The sequence below is a fragment of the Carassius auratus genome, chromosome 42 (genome assembly GCF_003368295.1).
Source record: "Carassius auratus strain Wakin chromosome 42, ASM336829v1, whole genome shotgun sequence".
In the NCBI taxonomy this organism is placed as follows: domain Eukaryota; kingdom Metazoa; phylum Chordata; class Actinopteri; order Cypriniformes; family Cyprinidae; genus Carassius; species Carassius auratus.
In genome coordinates this window covers 17772442-17786497 of record NC_039284.1, presented here as the reverse complement: position 1 = coordinate 17786497, position 14056 = coordinate 17772442, and the positions used below count along the sequence as shown (strand labels likewise).

Sequence of the window (14056 nt, the reverse complement as noted above, 5' to 3'; positions counted from 1 at the left end):
AAAAAGTCCAATCGCAATACAGTTCCAATTCTTAATGATTCTTCTTTTAATGATTCTTTTAGTACTTGAAGAATAATTGGTCCTAACTGGAGAAGTGTGTCATTTTTGTCAATGTGTTATTTCAGTATCACTGAGGTTTTATAGTTTTTATTAATACTTAAAAGTGTTTATTGTTATATTTCTGTTTTTATTTTAAAAAGTTTTAGTAATTTTGTTGTTTTTACCATTTTATTATTATTATTATTATTACTCATCTTTATAGTTTTTATGAAATTTTAGATGCAGTTTTTTTAGTACATTTAGAAAATAAAAAATGTTGCATTGGCAATTAGCTGAAATAAAAATAAAGTTTTTTTTTTTTTAATTTTAGTTAAAGTTAATTTTAAGTAACTTTCAATGAGATACTATACTATATGTTTTAGAATTTTTTGTACAACAAGATTAACTAAATGAGAAATTAAAATGAGAAATGTTACTATAAGTCTGCAACTGTAGCTCGATAAACCCAGAAAAAGCACTGCTGAGGATAGGATACAGACATTGGGTTCCAGTGTTTCAGTTCTGAATAAGACCCGTTTCTTGGATCCCAACCCGAGCAGAAAGAGAGAGACCGCGCGTGTAGAGGAAGTGTCTCTTTTGGGGAAGGTGCCCTGCGCCTGTTGAAATTCTGCAGGCATTTCAAGGTTGTTATCTATTTCAGATCAACAGTGTGGGTCAGGGTTCACGGCTGCCCGCGTTCTCCAATCCTCTGCAGACCCGTGATTGACAGCAATCAGCATCTCACCGGCATCACTCGGGAGACAAAGTGAGGGTCAAGACAGGGGGCGATTTGGTCTGTCATTTTTAATTATCCAAATGATATTCACAGACAAAACCTCTCCCATCCATCAGGGCAGGGCATTACCATAGACAATGTTTGTTTAAAGACTGGCCTATAAAATCAAACAATTATGAATGCAGACAAGCCTTGCTATTGACTGCATAAGTAATAAGGGTGGATCTATCTCCCTCCACCTTCTCCTGTCCAAATTCCCACTGCTAATGAACCAGAAGGGTTGCGCAGGAAACAGAGGCCGGATCATCAAAATTCCTCGCTTTGCACTGCCCATGACCTTTTTTTCCCCCCAAGATCCTTCGGTGACGTCCGGTCAGGTTTTATTGACAGAGTCTTAGCTGAAACTAAAGGGCTGCCGAATGCAGGAATACCGTTCTTACATTAGCATACGCTCGAAAGTGCATTAACATGTATAGGCGTGTTATAGCATTCTGTACCGAAGTATTTTTACATGACCGTCCATTCGCAAAAACTCCCAGTCCACGCGCCCATTTCGAGGGTCTCGAGGGCAGATCATGTCCGGTTGTCACCCACTCGCCGTTAACTGAGAGTATCTGTTCCACCTGCCACATGTGCTCACGTTCTACGTGTGGCCAGAAAACACCTGCCACCTAGTGACAGGATAACTCAAACACACCTGCACACAGCTGCCACCTGCCCACAAACACACACAAGCACCAGCTGCTACTGTCTGACTGCCATTTCTCCCCTGTACAGACTCAAACACACATACAAATACACACACACACACACACACACTATATATATATATATATATATATATATATATATATATATATATATGGTTGAAGGGGTTGCAGACATACTTAGATATGAATGGACTTGCTGCTCAGCATTAAAATACTTTGCCAGTGCTCGTTGTAGCAGTTGCACTGCACTTCAGAAACCCTCCACCTTCCCCAGCTCCACCTGTATAGATCTGCAATGGGGTAAATTCATGTGTGTTATATATGGGGTTATTTCAAATATATACAGTATGTGCAGAAGCAGTATTTCTTACATAGTCACAGCAGCATGTCTGTTCGACTTCATAATGCATTTTTATTGCATCTTATTATTTAGAGTACCATGGCACCATTTTGGCAATATGAGGATAACAAACTCTGTTGAAAGCAATTGGGGCCTCAAAGTTGCACAAAGTTGTTGTCTACCTAGGGCGCTCTAAATGAGTCATTTATGAGGTTGTGTTTCAGCTAGGACACAGCAGTTTTCCTGTGAGAGTTCATCTCTATATCACATCTCCTCTGTCCAAACTGTACAGCATCCAGCAAATGAGGTGACATGCAATAATAGTGTGCTTGAGGAGGGTGCAGGTAGCAGCATGTGGCTAATACTCCAACCTAACCGTGAGAACGAAACAGTGGGAAATCTAGATGGAAAGAGTGTGAAAACTCATCCGTCGTGTTGGACGGCCGTTGAATGGATGATCTGTCAGGAAGCCATCCGACACATGAGATAAGATTGAGTTGAGTGTGTGCGTGTGTGTTTGTGGATATGTAAATGCTGTTCACATTATGTTATGCAAGCTAGTGAACCACAACAAGAAGGGCTCTGACATGTTTGCTTTCAACAGCAAATTAGTGAATGAAGGGAAAGCTATGGAGATCCTCCGACAGCTGATGTAAATAAAAGAGCTAAAGCAGAACACACTGACCTCAGACATGCTCACACTGTGAACTCAAGCACTGCGTGATGGACATCACAGAAAACACGCCTGCCTCGCTTTTACAAATCTATGCGCTGTGAATGCAAGACAGAGATGGACAAACAGAGATGGAGATCAACTGAAACTGAAGCCAACAAAGAAACAGCAAAGAACGAACATAAAATACTATTATACTGCTCATACTGAGAGATAGAGATTTGAACAAACCTCTAACTTAAGCATTACATTAGAACATTTAAGTTACTTCAACTCAGGTGTATTTTGGTGGATTAGTGTGCTATACATTTTGTGTGATTGGACTTACAATTTTTACCTGACTGATAATAAAAATAAAAAATGTAAAAAAATCTCACAGACTTGCATTTACACCAGAATATTAAAGAGTCTTCCATGCAAAAATGTACTATTTTAGAAAAAAATCAAGGGTCCTAAACAAAATAATGCTCCATTCATTATAAATCAAAGGGTGGTTATTACTCTACATTAAAGAGTTAATCTGTGTTTTAGTCATTGTTCTGTAATGTGTTAAGTATGCTCATAGGCATAGTTTTCTGCATAATGGTGAGTTTGTTAAGAAAAGTTATTTATGTGCATAATAACATTATGAGAAAATTGCAATAACACCATCCATTCCTTTACAAACACACAGCTTGTCTTTGAGAATTTTTTTTATTAGTTATTATTTTCTTACACTAATGTCCTTCTTACTCTTTCTTTCTCCCATACAATAAAAAACAGATATTTTGAATTATTTTATTCTATTATTTTGCATAAAGTGAAAGCATATGGTGACTGAGGCTGTATTGTACCACTCATGATGGTCATAAAAGTAGAAAAAAATTACGCTGTAATGTTAAACCTTTTTTTTTTGATAATACAAAAATGAATAAATTAATTTAAATATCAATTTATTAATCTTAATATGAAGCACAAACTAAAATATAATTATGAAAAAATAACCTGTGCATTTTTGGTCTAGACTGATGTACTGAATGCATTTTAAATTGGTCTTAATCATTTTTATTATTATACAGCATCAGTAGCAGTAAAATAAATGAATGAAAAACAAATTGTTATCTGAAACCATTATTTTAGGACTGAAAGTAGTAGCAGTAGTAGTTGAAAATTACAATAGATATAAAAATACTTTAAAAACTGTAATCTGCAGCCATTATTTTGTTATTATTATTAGTAGCAGTTGTAGTAGAGGTGGTAGTAAAATAAATAAATAAATACATACATGCATAGATAAACAAGCACAAATTTTATGAATATCTTCCCCTCTGACAGCTTTTTCATTATTGGGTGAAGTATCCCTTTAACCTCTAGAACTAATGGCCCTGGTAAAGTCATAATGGACGTACTGTATAGCTCTCAGACTGGGGCCTGACATCCCTAAAACCATCTGCATGTATGAGAGGATCTTGACGTCTGGAGGATAAGGTGCTTTGAGGTGAAGAACATCCTCCCTGTGTGTTATTTTCCCTTCTCTGCCACCTTCTACCTGATCTCACCGAAGAGCCAGAGAAGCGTGATGGTGATTCCTTCAACCTGCGATTACAGCCGGTGACAGACGGGCTCAAAGACACTGCCTCGCTCCGCCTTGATGTTATGCAAATGTAAACAGCTGTCATTTCTAAAGCTGTCGTCTCTGCGCTTTCCTCCGGTGTGAAGATCGAAGGGTTTTCAAAGTCTTCTCTTTTTTAATCCCAGCCCTATTATCACAAACAAGCCAAAAACAACAAAGATGATGCTCCAAAACAAACAACAAGAGAACGAAAGAGAAGAAAAGAAGTTGATGAAAGATTGAGTGCTGGAACCTGAAGCTGTGAGACTTATTAAGAGGCGTTTGGTGTCCTGTCACCTCATCACCTCGCCATAGGTGCGTGCATACACACACACACACACACACACACACACACGCACAGATGCAGGCAGTAATTAAGGCTCCCTGTCGAACAGTGTTTCTGAACACTCATTATCCTTTATCACTAAAACACATCAGAAACCACGATAAGCAATAAACAACAGCGCTGTTAATTTGTTCAGAGAAGATCAGAAAGTTTCTGACATGCTGTCCTGGCACATCCCTGTTATGAATGCAAAAACAGCGGATGCCCAAAAGAGAGCGATCGGTGTCCACATAACAGCAGAAAACTCCACAGATATCCACAGAACTGGAAAGCCTGCCACAGTCTGCACGCTCTCCACCCTGTTGTGTGGTTGTTTATTAAATATTTTGGAACATTTGACTATGCTTTCATACCAATATGTTTATAATGGTTGTTGTAATATATTCCATTTAAAAATCAGAACAGGAAATGTAATTAAAGTCTGCAGATTCCATGCAGGCCAGTAGTCCTCAACCTTTTTGACCTTCACAGCCTTCCATAGTACATAGTCTGGAGTTGAAGTGAAATAAAAAGCACCCATCCTTAATAAAAAGTGCATAGTTGTACATGGAATCAGTTCCGGGGCAATGACGTACTGTATGGAGGTCGGCTTTGTGCATACACCGCTCAGAAGTGATGAACGCGGAAACTCAGAGGACAGATCAAAACAAAAGGTCACTAATTAGAAGTACAAAACAAGGATTTGTAAGGAAGAATGTTGGAGGAAAACTCACACTCACACACTTTTTCTCTTTCTCTCTGATGTTTTTTGAAGCATTGCTCGTCTGATGGAGGACAAGGTCAGGCCATATAGCAGCTCCCAAAACATGTGTTCATTAATATTTAGCAGCTTTGTAAACTAACCATTAACTCACAGCTAACTTACTGATGAGTCTTATCTCATAAAAAGAATAAAAAATGGTTCAGTCTCTCTTAGTGCTGTGTGTCTATGACCATACAGTGCTTTTGCCCTTCACAGGCAGCTAAGCTCTCATCTGCTTTAAAATCAAACCCAGCATCTATGATTCATCTCTTGCTAAGCATGATCTGGGTGATATAAATGCTATTATTTAACCGGGTGGAAGCGTTGAGCACTTTGACAGAGGACTTCTGAGCTATCCGCTAATGACCTAGCGCTGCTGTCAGAATCAATCCGGCCCGCTGCCAACGCAAATGACAATGCACTGTGGAAGTGGACATAACGGTCATTTCTGTGGCCCAGAGTGCTGGCGCTGCCTGTGCTGACACCAATGCGACGGCAACACCATTGGGCCAAAAAGAGAAGCTATTGGAAGAAGAGTAGGGTGCTAAAATGCAGAAAAAAATAGTCTTAAGGTACAGTTACAATTTATTTACTGTTTCAAGAAATCTTGCAACGAAAATATTCTCTGTTTTGAAATTCACCTCTTTGTATTGGACCAGAAACAGAAACTTTGTTTGTGAGTTATGGCAGGAAAATGACACTATTGATATTATTGTGCCATGCCTTTAAATAGAAGTGAGAGAGTAGAGTGCCAGAACAGCTAACGTCGCACAGACCTGCATAATTTAAAGCAGCTAATCGATTATCTGGGTTGACAAAACTGGGTGCTCAATGTGTTCAAGCTTATTTGTGCACAAATAAAGACGCACAAAGGGTTTTCTGTGCTGAAATAGAATCAAAACAATCTGGAGTCTCCGATGAAAGTTGAAAGCTGCATCGTTTAAAAGTGACTTCTGTGTGAGTGGTGCTTTTGACAATTGACCCGTTTCAGACCAGAAAATATAGATGAAATTTCACTAATAGAAGTCAAATTCGAGAAAAAAAAAATAAAATTCAGAAGAACATGATTTTATGAATCCTTCACAATTATTTAGAAACAAAAAATGTAAAATTAAATGGGTCTAATTTTAATTTCATGTTTTTTTTTGTTAACTTTAAAGTGCACCACTTTGACATAACATTAAAAACAGTAATCTTCTAAACTCTTAAAAATAAAGGTTCTTTATTGGCATTGATGGTTCCATGAAGAACCTTTAACATCCATGGAATCGTTCGAATCCACAAAAGTTTTGAAACTGTAACGTTATCAACAAACCAGCAACTATTTCATACTTCAAAATGAACCAGTTAGAAACCAATATCATTATTAACCAAGCAGAATGAAGAACTCAATGCTGTCTTAAAACAAACCTATAATATTAGTCAAACAAACATACCTATGAAACCATGTAAAAGCACTTCTGTATGTGTGTGTATTTATGCGAGCGTCCGTTTGCAGGTGAAAAACGGTTAGCAGCTCTGCCTTCTCATCCTCTTTATTAAACGCTATCAAACACGGTTTAAGCTGTCTAAAATTAGACTCGGCACTCAACAACTAATGACTGCCTTGCATCCATTATTAGTTCATTTTCTTCAGATCAATCACCAGTCGAGCATGCTTTTTTTAAAATGTCATCCTAAAACTTTTCACAATCAATTAAGCTGAAGATTAATGGGGACAATTTGCCAGGAACAAGTCCTTCCTTGAAAAGGCCACGCCTCGACAGACTTCCAGCCTGGTGTTGGTGTTAATTATAAATTTCCGCTTTGCTGACACACACTTAACCTGTCGTAAGGGAACAGCTCTGGCAGTCCAGGGACCAACGAACCGCTATTTAAATATTCCTAATCCGCTTTTTTGGACACAGGTGACTGGTGTAAATTGTGCTTTTCGTTCTGTGTCATTAAAATGAATTTAAAAGGAGATCAGTGCTGTAGCTAGGAATGGATACAAAAAAAAGTTTTTTTTTTCTTCTATGAGGTGTAATAAGAAAATCACTCCCTTGAGCTTTCCTGGTAGACTGAGAAGTGTCATCCTTCATTTACTCACATGATAAACAGCTCAGAGACACCACATATATACTGAGACAACAGAAACACACACATTACTACATCTGTGAAGGATTTCATTCATCCAGGTCAATGTAGAACACCTGCTAGAATTTATTCAGAAGCAACTGGAATTTGCTGTTAATCTTATGAATATTTATGAACAAAATATTACTAATTGTCTGATACTAAAGATGCCTAAGATGGGGAAATATAACTTTTTATGTTGCCTTCAAGTCCTCATTTGAGTTCTGTACAACTAATGAAAATGAAGTAAGTACATTAAATTAACTTAATTGTGGTCAGAATATAACAAGCATATTGGACAATTTCATAATTTTGGCTGCACATTAAATTGTAATTTTTATGCTGCCACAGAAAATCTGGCAACTAGAATTGGTAATATCTAGCTTTTGCTACAGTAATTCTTTATAAGCTGTCCACAAATGGCATTTAAAATAATTTGTATAGTCTACATTAACTCACTGATTCAACTGAAATGTAAATTTGACCAATAACAATTTACTTCAGGTATAATTTCTTTCTTTCTTTTTTCTTTTGTTTTACTGAAACATACTTAATTTACTGAAGTTTAAATCAAATGTCAGGGCTCAAAGAAAATCTACAAACATTAAATTAATGATCAAGTTTATTTATTTATTTCAAACCCCTGTAACAAAAAAAAAAAAAAAAAACCTTCCAAGAAGATAATCAGCTCACACAGATCTTTTTTTTTGTTTGTTTGCTTTCTTAAAAAGAGAGGAACAGACATATTCATGATTACATTTCAACTTGCTCATTACCTAATGTCCATGTTAAATATGCATATTATGATCTTCATACCCAATGTTAGTCTCAAACCAAGAACATCAGGGTGTTTTGGATGAATAAGGACAGTTGAAAGAGTTCAAATCTTATCTTACCTGCAGGATGTGGCTGCCGAGGTGAGGCTCAAAGATCTCTGCGGCAGCGGTGCTGGGGCTCCGCCTCCTCTGGGAGCCGATAGCTGCGGAGAGAAGCACACAGCATGAGTACACTCGTGTCCGCATGCACACGCACGCACGCCTCCCTTTAAATCCAAACCAACCTGGGAATGGAGTCCACCTGTGTGATTTTAAATAGAAAGGGTAAACTGTTGAATAAACACTTCTGCCCCAGTAATACTAAGCCCCCGGTACTGTAAATACACAGATGCAAATCAAAGCCTCGGTACAACTCCCTTCTGCATATTCAGCCAGGCTCAGTGCTACAAAGCCCGCTGTTTATAGCAGCACTAATATCGCCACATCCATTGAGCTGCAAAGCACCCGGAGAACAGCGCCCTCAGGGCATTTTTTCCAAGTTTCCAACTTTAAAGTCGACTCGGGCTCTGCTAAAAAATGGCCTGGGGTGATTTCAAACTTAACAGACCTTGTCCCACCAGAGCTCATTATAGAGAATTTTATAACAAAGTGTACTTCATTTTCCAAGCCTGGCCAGGCGTTCGGGTAATGTTGCAGAATTAAGTGCAATTAATGATGTAATAAAGCACTGAACGGCCATTAAGGATTCTCAAGGACCAGCAGCAAACAACGCTTTGCAAATTGGGGAGGGCGCGACAGGGACAGGAGGACGGGTGCCCCAGGTGAGCAGCACGAGAGGGGCCGAGACACAAATGAGAGGCCTCTGTCCTTCAGAGAGCCTCAAGCTGGGTAAACACACTTTTCCCCTCTGGTAATGCTTTCAGCGGTAAGCTCTGTGTCCGCCCCGGAGGAACATTCGTGCCACAACATGAGCGGGAAGGGCAGCGGCAGCTGGAAGGAGGGAGAGTGAGAGAGAGACGGGCTCTCATCTCTGTCCCTGGAGTGCAGGGGTCAGTAGACACCACTACGGGTGGAGACATAAACAATCCTGAGCTGGTGGGACTCGGACACGGCGGCTCACAGCACACAGCAGAGGGAGCTCTCACGCCCCGAGGGAACACATACCTGCACACCAAACACAGCATGACACACGCATTCATGCACATGCATATATATGTGAATATTCCTCATATAAAGCAATGATTAAAACAAAATAATGAAAAAAGAAAGAAAAGTCCCACACAACATAGAAAAGACACCGTAAAATATAAAAAAAAATAAAATATTAAATTCAATTACAAATAAGTCCCACACAATAATAAAAAAACAACAACAACAAAAACATGAAATAGAATAAGCAACCTGAATTAAACCCAGTGTGAACAAAGCATATAATGTGCTCTAGCAGGCATCTGATCCCGAAAACCAGCAGTCCAAGCAATTCAATGAAGAATATACCAAAGTTAAGAGTTCACTTGACCAGCTTCAAATTACCCTCCTCCTCCTCTCTGTACTTAAAGAAGACATCTCCAGACAACAGCTCTCATCACACAAGGATCCTCACTTAAGACCACCGCATGGAAATCAGCCGCACGTCCTCCAAATTCCTTGACCTTGAGGAGCTTTTAGATTTCACAATAAAAAATGGGAACATGTTGAACCACAGATGAGCTCATCGAAACAAAGTACAAACCAAGTGGGCTGAATCTTGAAGCCTAATCTGTGGTGTTTTGAATACTCTGTCACATGACATGTCAAGGTTTAAACAGACGCATCAACACAAACATAATGCATTTGAAAACCAATTGCAGATCCATGATTTTAAGACATTTACAGATAGCGAAAAGCAGCAAGTGCACAAAAAATAGTAAATAAAGGCATCTTAAATGATTCTCAGGTCCCCTGGTTTAAGTACTATACTCAATACTGTCCAACGACTGTGTCGCCATTCCTCTGCACGCCGCCCGAGCGAGCAGAGAGATTAATATAATTGCATATTGATCTCAGGAATTATGCTCTATTAATCTGCTTCATTTTGTTCATGACGCAAATGATATATGAATGAAGCTCGCGGGAGCACAGAGGCAACACAATGTCTGTCCTGCCATGATTCTCCATAATACATCTCCTCTAGTTTAGCTCCCTGCCACAGCAGATTGAGGACATACAAATATATTACACCAGAAACACGAGCAAACACATCACGTCTGACCTAATACGTCCCATACAAAATACAGTAACAGCACTGTAAAATACACAGGATTGGTGTATGGAGTACAGGTATACTGTCAAAGACATATATGCAGATGCGATTTCATTCAGAGTATCGCCAACCCATAAACGCAATATCCTTGACGCCAATTTGTGAACATGCAAATGGACAGACCAAGTCTGATATAGACTATTGGCATTTTATTATGAGACAATATTGTTTCCATTTGACACTTTCAATATGTAATGCTAGTCTTCAATACCCGCCATGCCACAAACAGCATTTGGTTCAAGACTGCAATAAATGCAATTTGTTACTCGCCGCAGTGACAATTTCAAATCGCTTGCGCTATTAGAAAGTCAATTTAACTTTCACTTTTATAAGTCAACATTATTGCTATTGTTAATGAATTCGAAATTGGCAGCAGGCATCAGACTGTCATTTTAAATCTGCAATAATTTCTTGTGAAGCTTAGACCTCTTATTCCCTAGTCTTGGATTATTGGAGCTAAATGGCGTTCCCTGGCTTCACCAAAGGCTCAGGGGCAGGTACTGTTACACAAATTGCCAATTCAATTAACGGAGTGTAGACGCTCAACTGGCAGCTGGCATGCAGGACGGCTATTTTGGCAAATGTCAGGTCTAATTCATCAAGCTGTCAATGCTCTCGCGGTCGGAAGCCACAGACAACGTCAAAGCCATGAACGGCACAATGGGAAGTCGCATAATCCTTATGTGTTAAGGAATGCTAAGTCAGATGCTAAACAGCGATCAGGCAAGTCCTTCAGGATCTGACGAGGACTGGGAATATGTTTTCCGGGAACTGGGGAACATCAGTCAAGATAGTCCCAACAAAACACTTCTTAGTCCTTAAAATCACAGAAACCAGAAAGTATATCTGTCCCTCGAAATGAAATCTTTTTGTACAGGCAATGTCTAATGTTAACTAACTCAATTCAAATGCAAAGAGGTTAGTCAATCATAATAGCTATAAAAAGTCATTTGCATACATAATTCTTACATTCACAGCATGTTTACTTCAAGGGTGAGAAAGAAGGTGGAAAATATTCTCATAAAACTAAATTAAGACTTTTAAAATTGAAAATAATAATGATTAAAAATAGAAGGATATGGCCCCTTTAAAGTAAAATCAACTCATAGACATTTTAACGTGCATAAATGTATGTATTTCTAGTTGATTAAAGGTATTTCATTAAAATAAATTACATTAAGGGTGTTTTCAAACTTGTAGTTAATTCATTTCCCAAAAATAAATAAAATAAAATAAAATAAATAAATAAGTAAACAAGGTAAAAAAACTAGTACATAATTTTAAAACAATAAAATAGTACTTAATTTTATCTTTCACAAATTAATTAATTCATGAAATGTATCATTACATATCAGAGTGGTTTGGAGGAGAGAAAATGAATAAGAGGGATTCATAATGTCATGTGAAAAGAGATGTGGAGAAAGTTATTACATGCTACAGAAATTATTCAAATAAATCATGTACAATAAGACAAGGAGACTACATGGGGTCACTGATTTAAACTGAACAATGTCAGATTTCTCCATGTTTCACCTGGTTCATTTGCTTCAACATCTGCTCTCATTAAACAGGAGTGAGTCCCATCACGATCAGGACTGAACGGCCCATCATGCACAAGGGTCTGTCATTTTTGGTTTGAAAATCGATTGCACATTCGATAGGACCAACCAAAAATGAAAATAGGGCATCGATTTTAAACAAATATGTACACTATTAATTTTAAAAGAATTAAAGAAATTATAGATGTAACACAACTCACAAACAAGCAGAAAAAGAAAATAGAGAATTCCGAAAGTGCAGTAGGCGTCGCGAAAGCTAGACAGAAAATACCCAGCAATTTTACGTGCCTATAGTTTTACGGTTTCAATCGCTGCATCTAGTGTTTTCAAACAAAATGAAGGGCAATGGCATGATGAGTTATGAAAACGAGCCACCATTGCCAGCTGACAGCGACCCGCTTTTGTGGTGGAAGATTGGCAGGACGAAATAGTAGTAGCTGTCCCTGGGACATCAGTGCGGTCGGAGCGAGTCTTCTCAACAGCTGGACATATAGTGAATAAAAAATGCTCTGCTCTGGACCCCGAAAATGTTGATCGAATTGTTTAATGTTACCTGTCCAATAGTTTGTAATGGGTTTAGCCTTTTTGCGCATTTCATTATGCCTGCCTAGTGCCGTCTAGCCCAGTTGTCGGTTACGTTCAATAAAAAACACACATGGCCATTTTAAAGTTTCATTTTTGAACAGTTGGTTGAAATGGATTGAATCATTATTTAAACTAAATGTGGAAATTTTTGAATTGCCTAAATCATGAATGCATCCTGGTTGAAGCCTGCAGTAATGTTTTTCATTTATGGTTTTCATTTATGTTATGGCAGCAGTCCACTCTGCATATATTTTATTCGAGAATGTTGCACTCCTGTTGCCGTTTGTTATTCTGCACGAAACTTAATGCCAATAAATAAGAAATAATGCTGACTTGTGCGTTTCCAGCGCTCTCTTTACATTCGTCCGTTATTTGGCGTTGGAAATGGAAACGTCTTTTTTTTTAGACATGGAAAATCGATTTTACAATTGATTCAATGATCACTTATGTCTTAAAAATCAAAAATGATTTTTTCACATAAGTGACAGCTCTATCATGCACACACACACCACAACATCTTGTGCACTTGTATAGTTGCATGTAAAAGTGCTGTGAGAACACAGCATGTTATTAGCTTATTCAGAAAATTACAGACTCTTCTTGTTTCATTGTTCATTCGTCTTTAGATGCAGCAAACGTCCCTCGAAGAGAAGAGCAGAAACCCAAGCCTGCGTTTCAGACAAAAACTCTTCATCGCAAAAGAGTCACAATGATATTCACAAGATTATAAACCAATCCCACAATACTGAGAAATAAGGGCAAATGGAAATTAGAGTTCAACGTTTCACTGAATCCAACCCCTTCATCAAAGTCTGCATCAAGGGAATTAAATTACACTTCCAAGAGCTCAAATGTCTACATTTCCTTTTCAGAAAAGGTTCAGAAAATCTAAACTTCATCTGTTTAAGGAACCAGATGGTCATGTGGCCATAAAATGAAATAAAATTAGTGCATTTCAGACATATTCATCATAAATGTTCAAGTTGGCAGAATTAAAACTTAAAAAAAGTTGTGTGCCAAATAACGTCAAAACAGAGTTACTATATATAATTGCATTGATTTACACCGATATATGCACAGAATACACAATAACTTGTTAATTAAATGCATACAAAATTATTTGAATTCTTAGATGGGTCAAACTTTAAATGCACTTTTTCTATATCACAAAATACTGTACGCATTGACAATTCCACAGGAATAATCGAGATTTTCTCACATTTGAAACTGTAAGTCAAATCTTTCCTTCCCACCCGGTGTCTTTTCAATCCATAATCTGCTCTTAATATTTTCCCAGGCCAGATCTCATTAAATAATTTACAGTGGTTGGGATAATGACAGGGCTGGATCGCTCTCCTCGCGAAGGCCTCTGAATAAGTGATGCCCGTGAAGATGGAGGTTGAAACATTTGTTTTAATTAGTTTCTTTTAACTGGTTTAAGTTTTCATGATGATGTGTTCAATAATCCATGCTCATCTTTTCTGCTCATTTATATCATCAAAATTTAAGCCACTTCATTCTGCGCTAATGACACCTCGCTCA

The 14056-nt window shown here is 38.0% G+C and overlaps 1 protein-coding gene across 2 annotated transcripts in view; it reads right to left on the bottom strand.

Moving 5' to 3' along the window:
• The window catches only part of LOC113060912 (neuronal PAS domain-containing protein 3-like), a 783891-nt gene that overhangs the window by 126842 nt on the left and 642993 nt on the right, over positions 1-14056 (bottom strand). For both annotated transcript variants that reach the window (XM_026230178.1, XM_026230179.1), the window contains exon 4: positions 8189-8271. In XM_026230178.1, coding sequence (XP_026085963.1) covers positions 8189-8271 — 83 coding nt within the window. The remainder of the gene's footprint in view (positions 1-8188; positions 8272-14056) is intronic.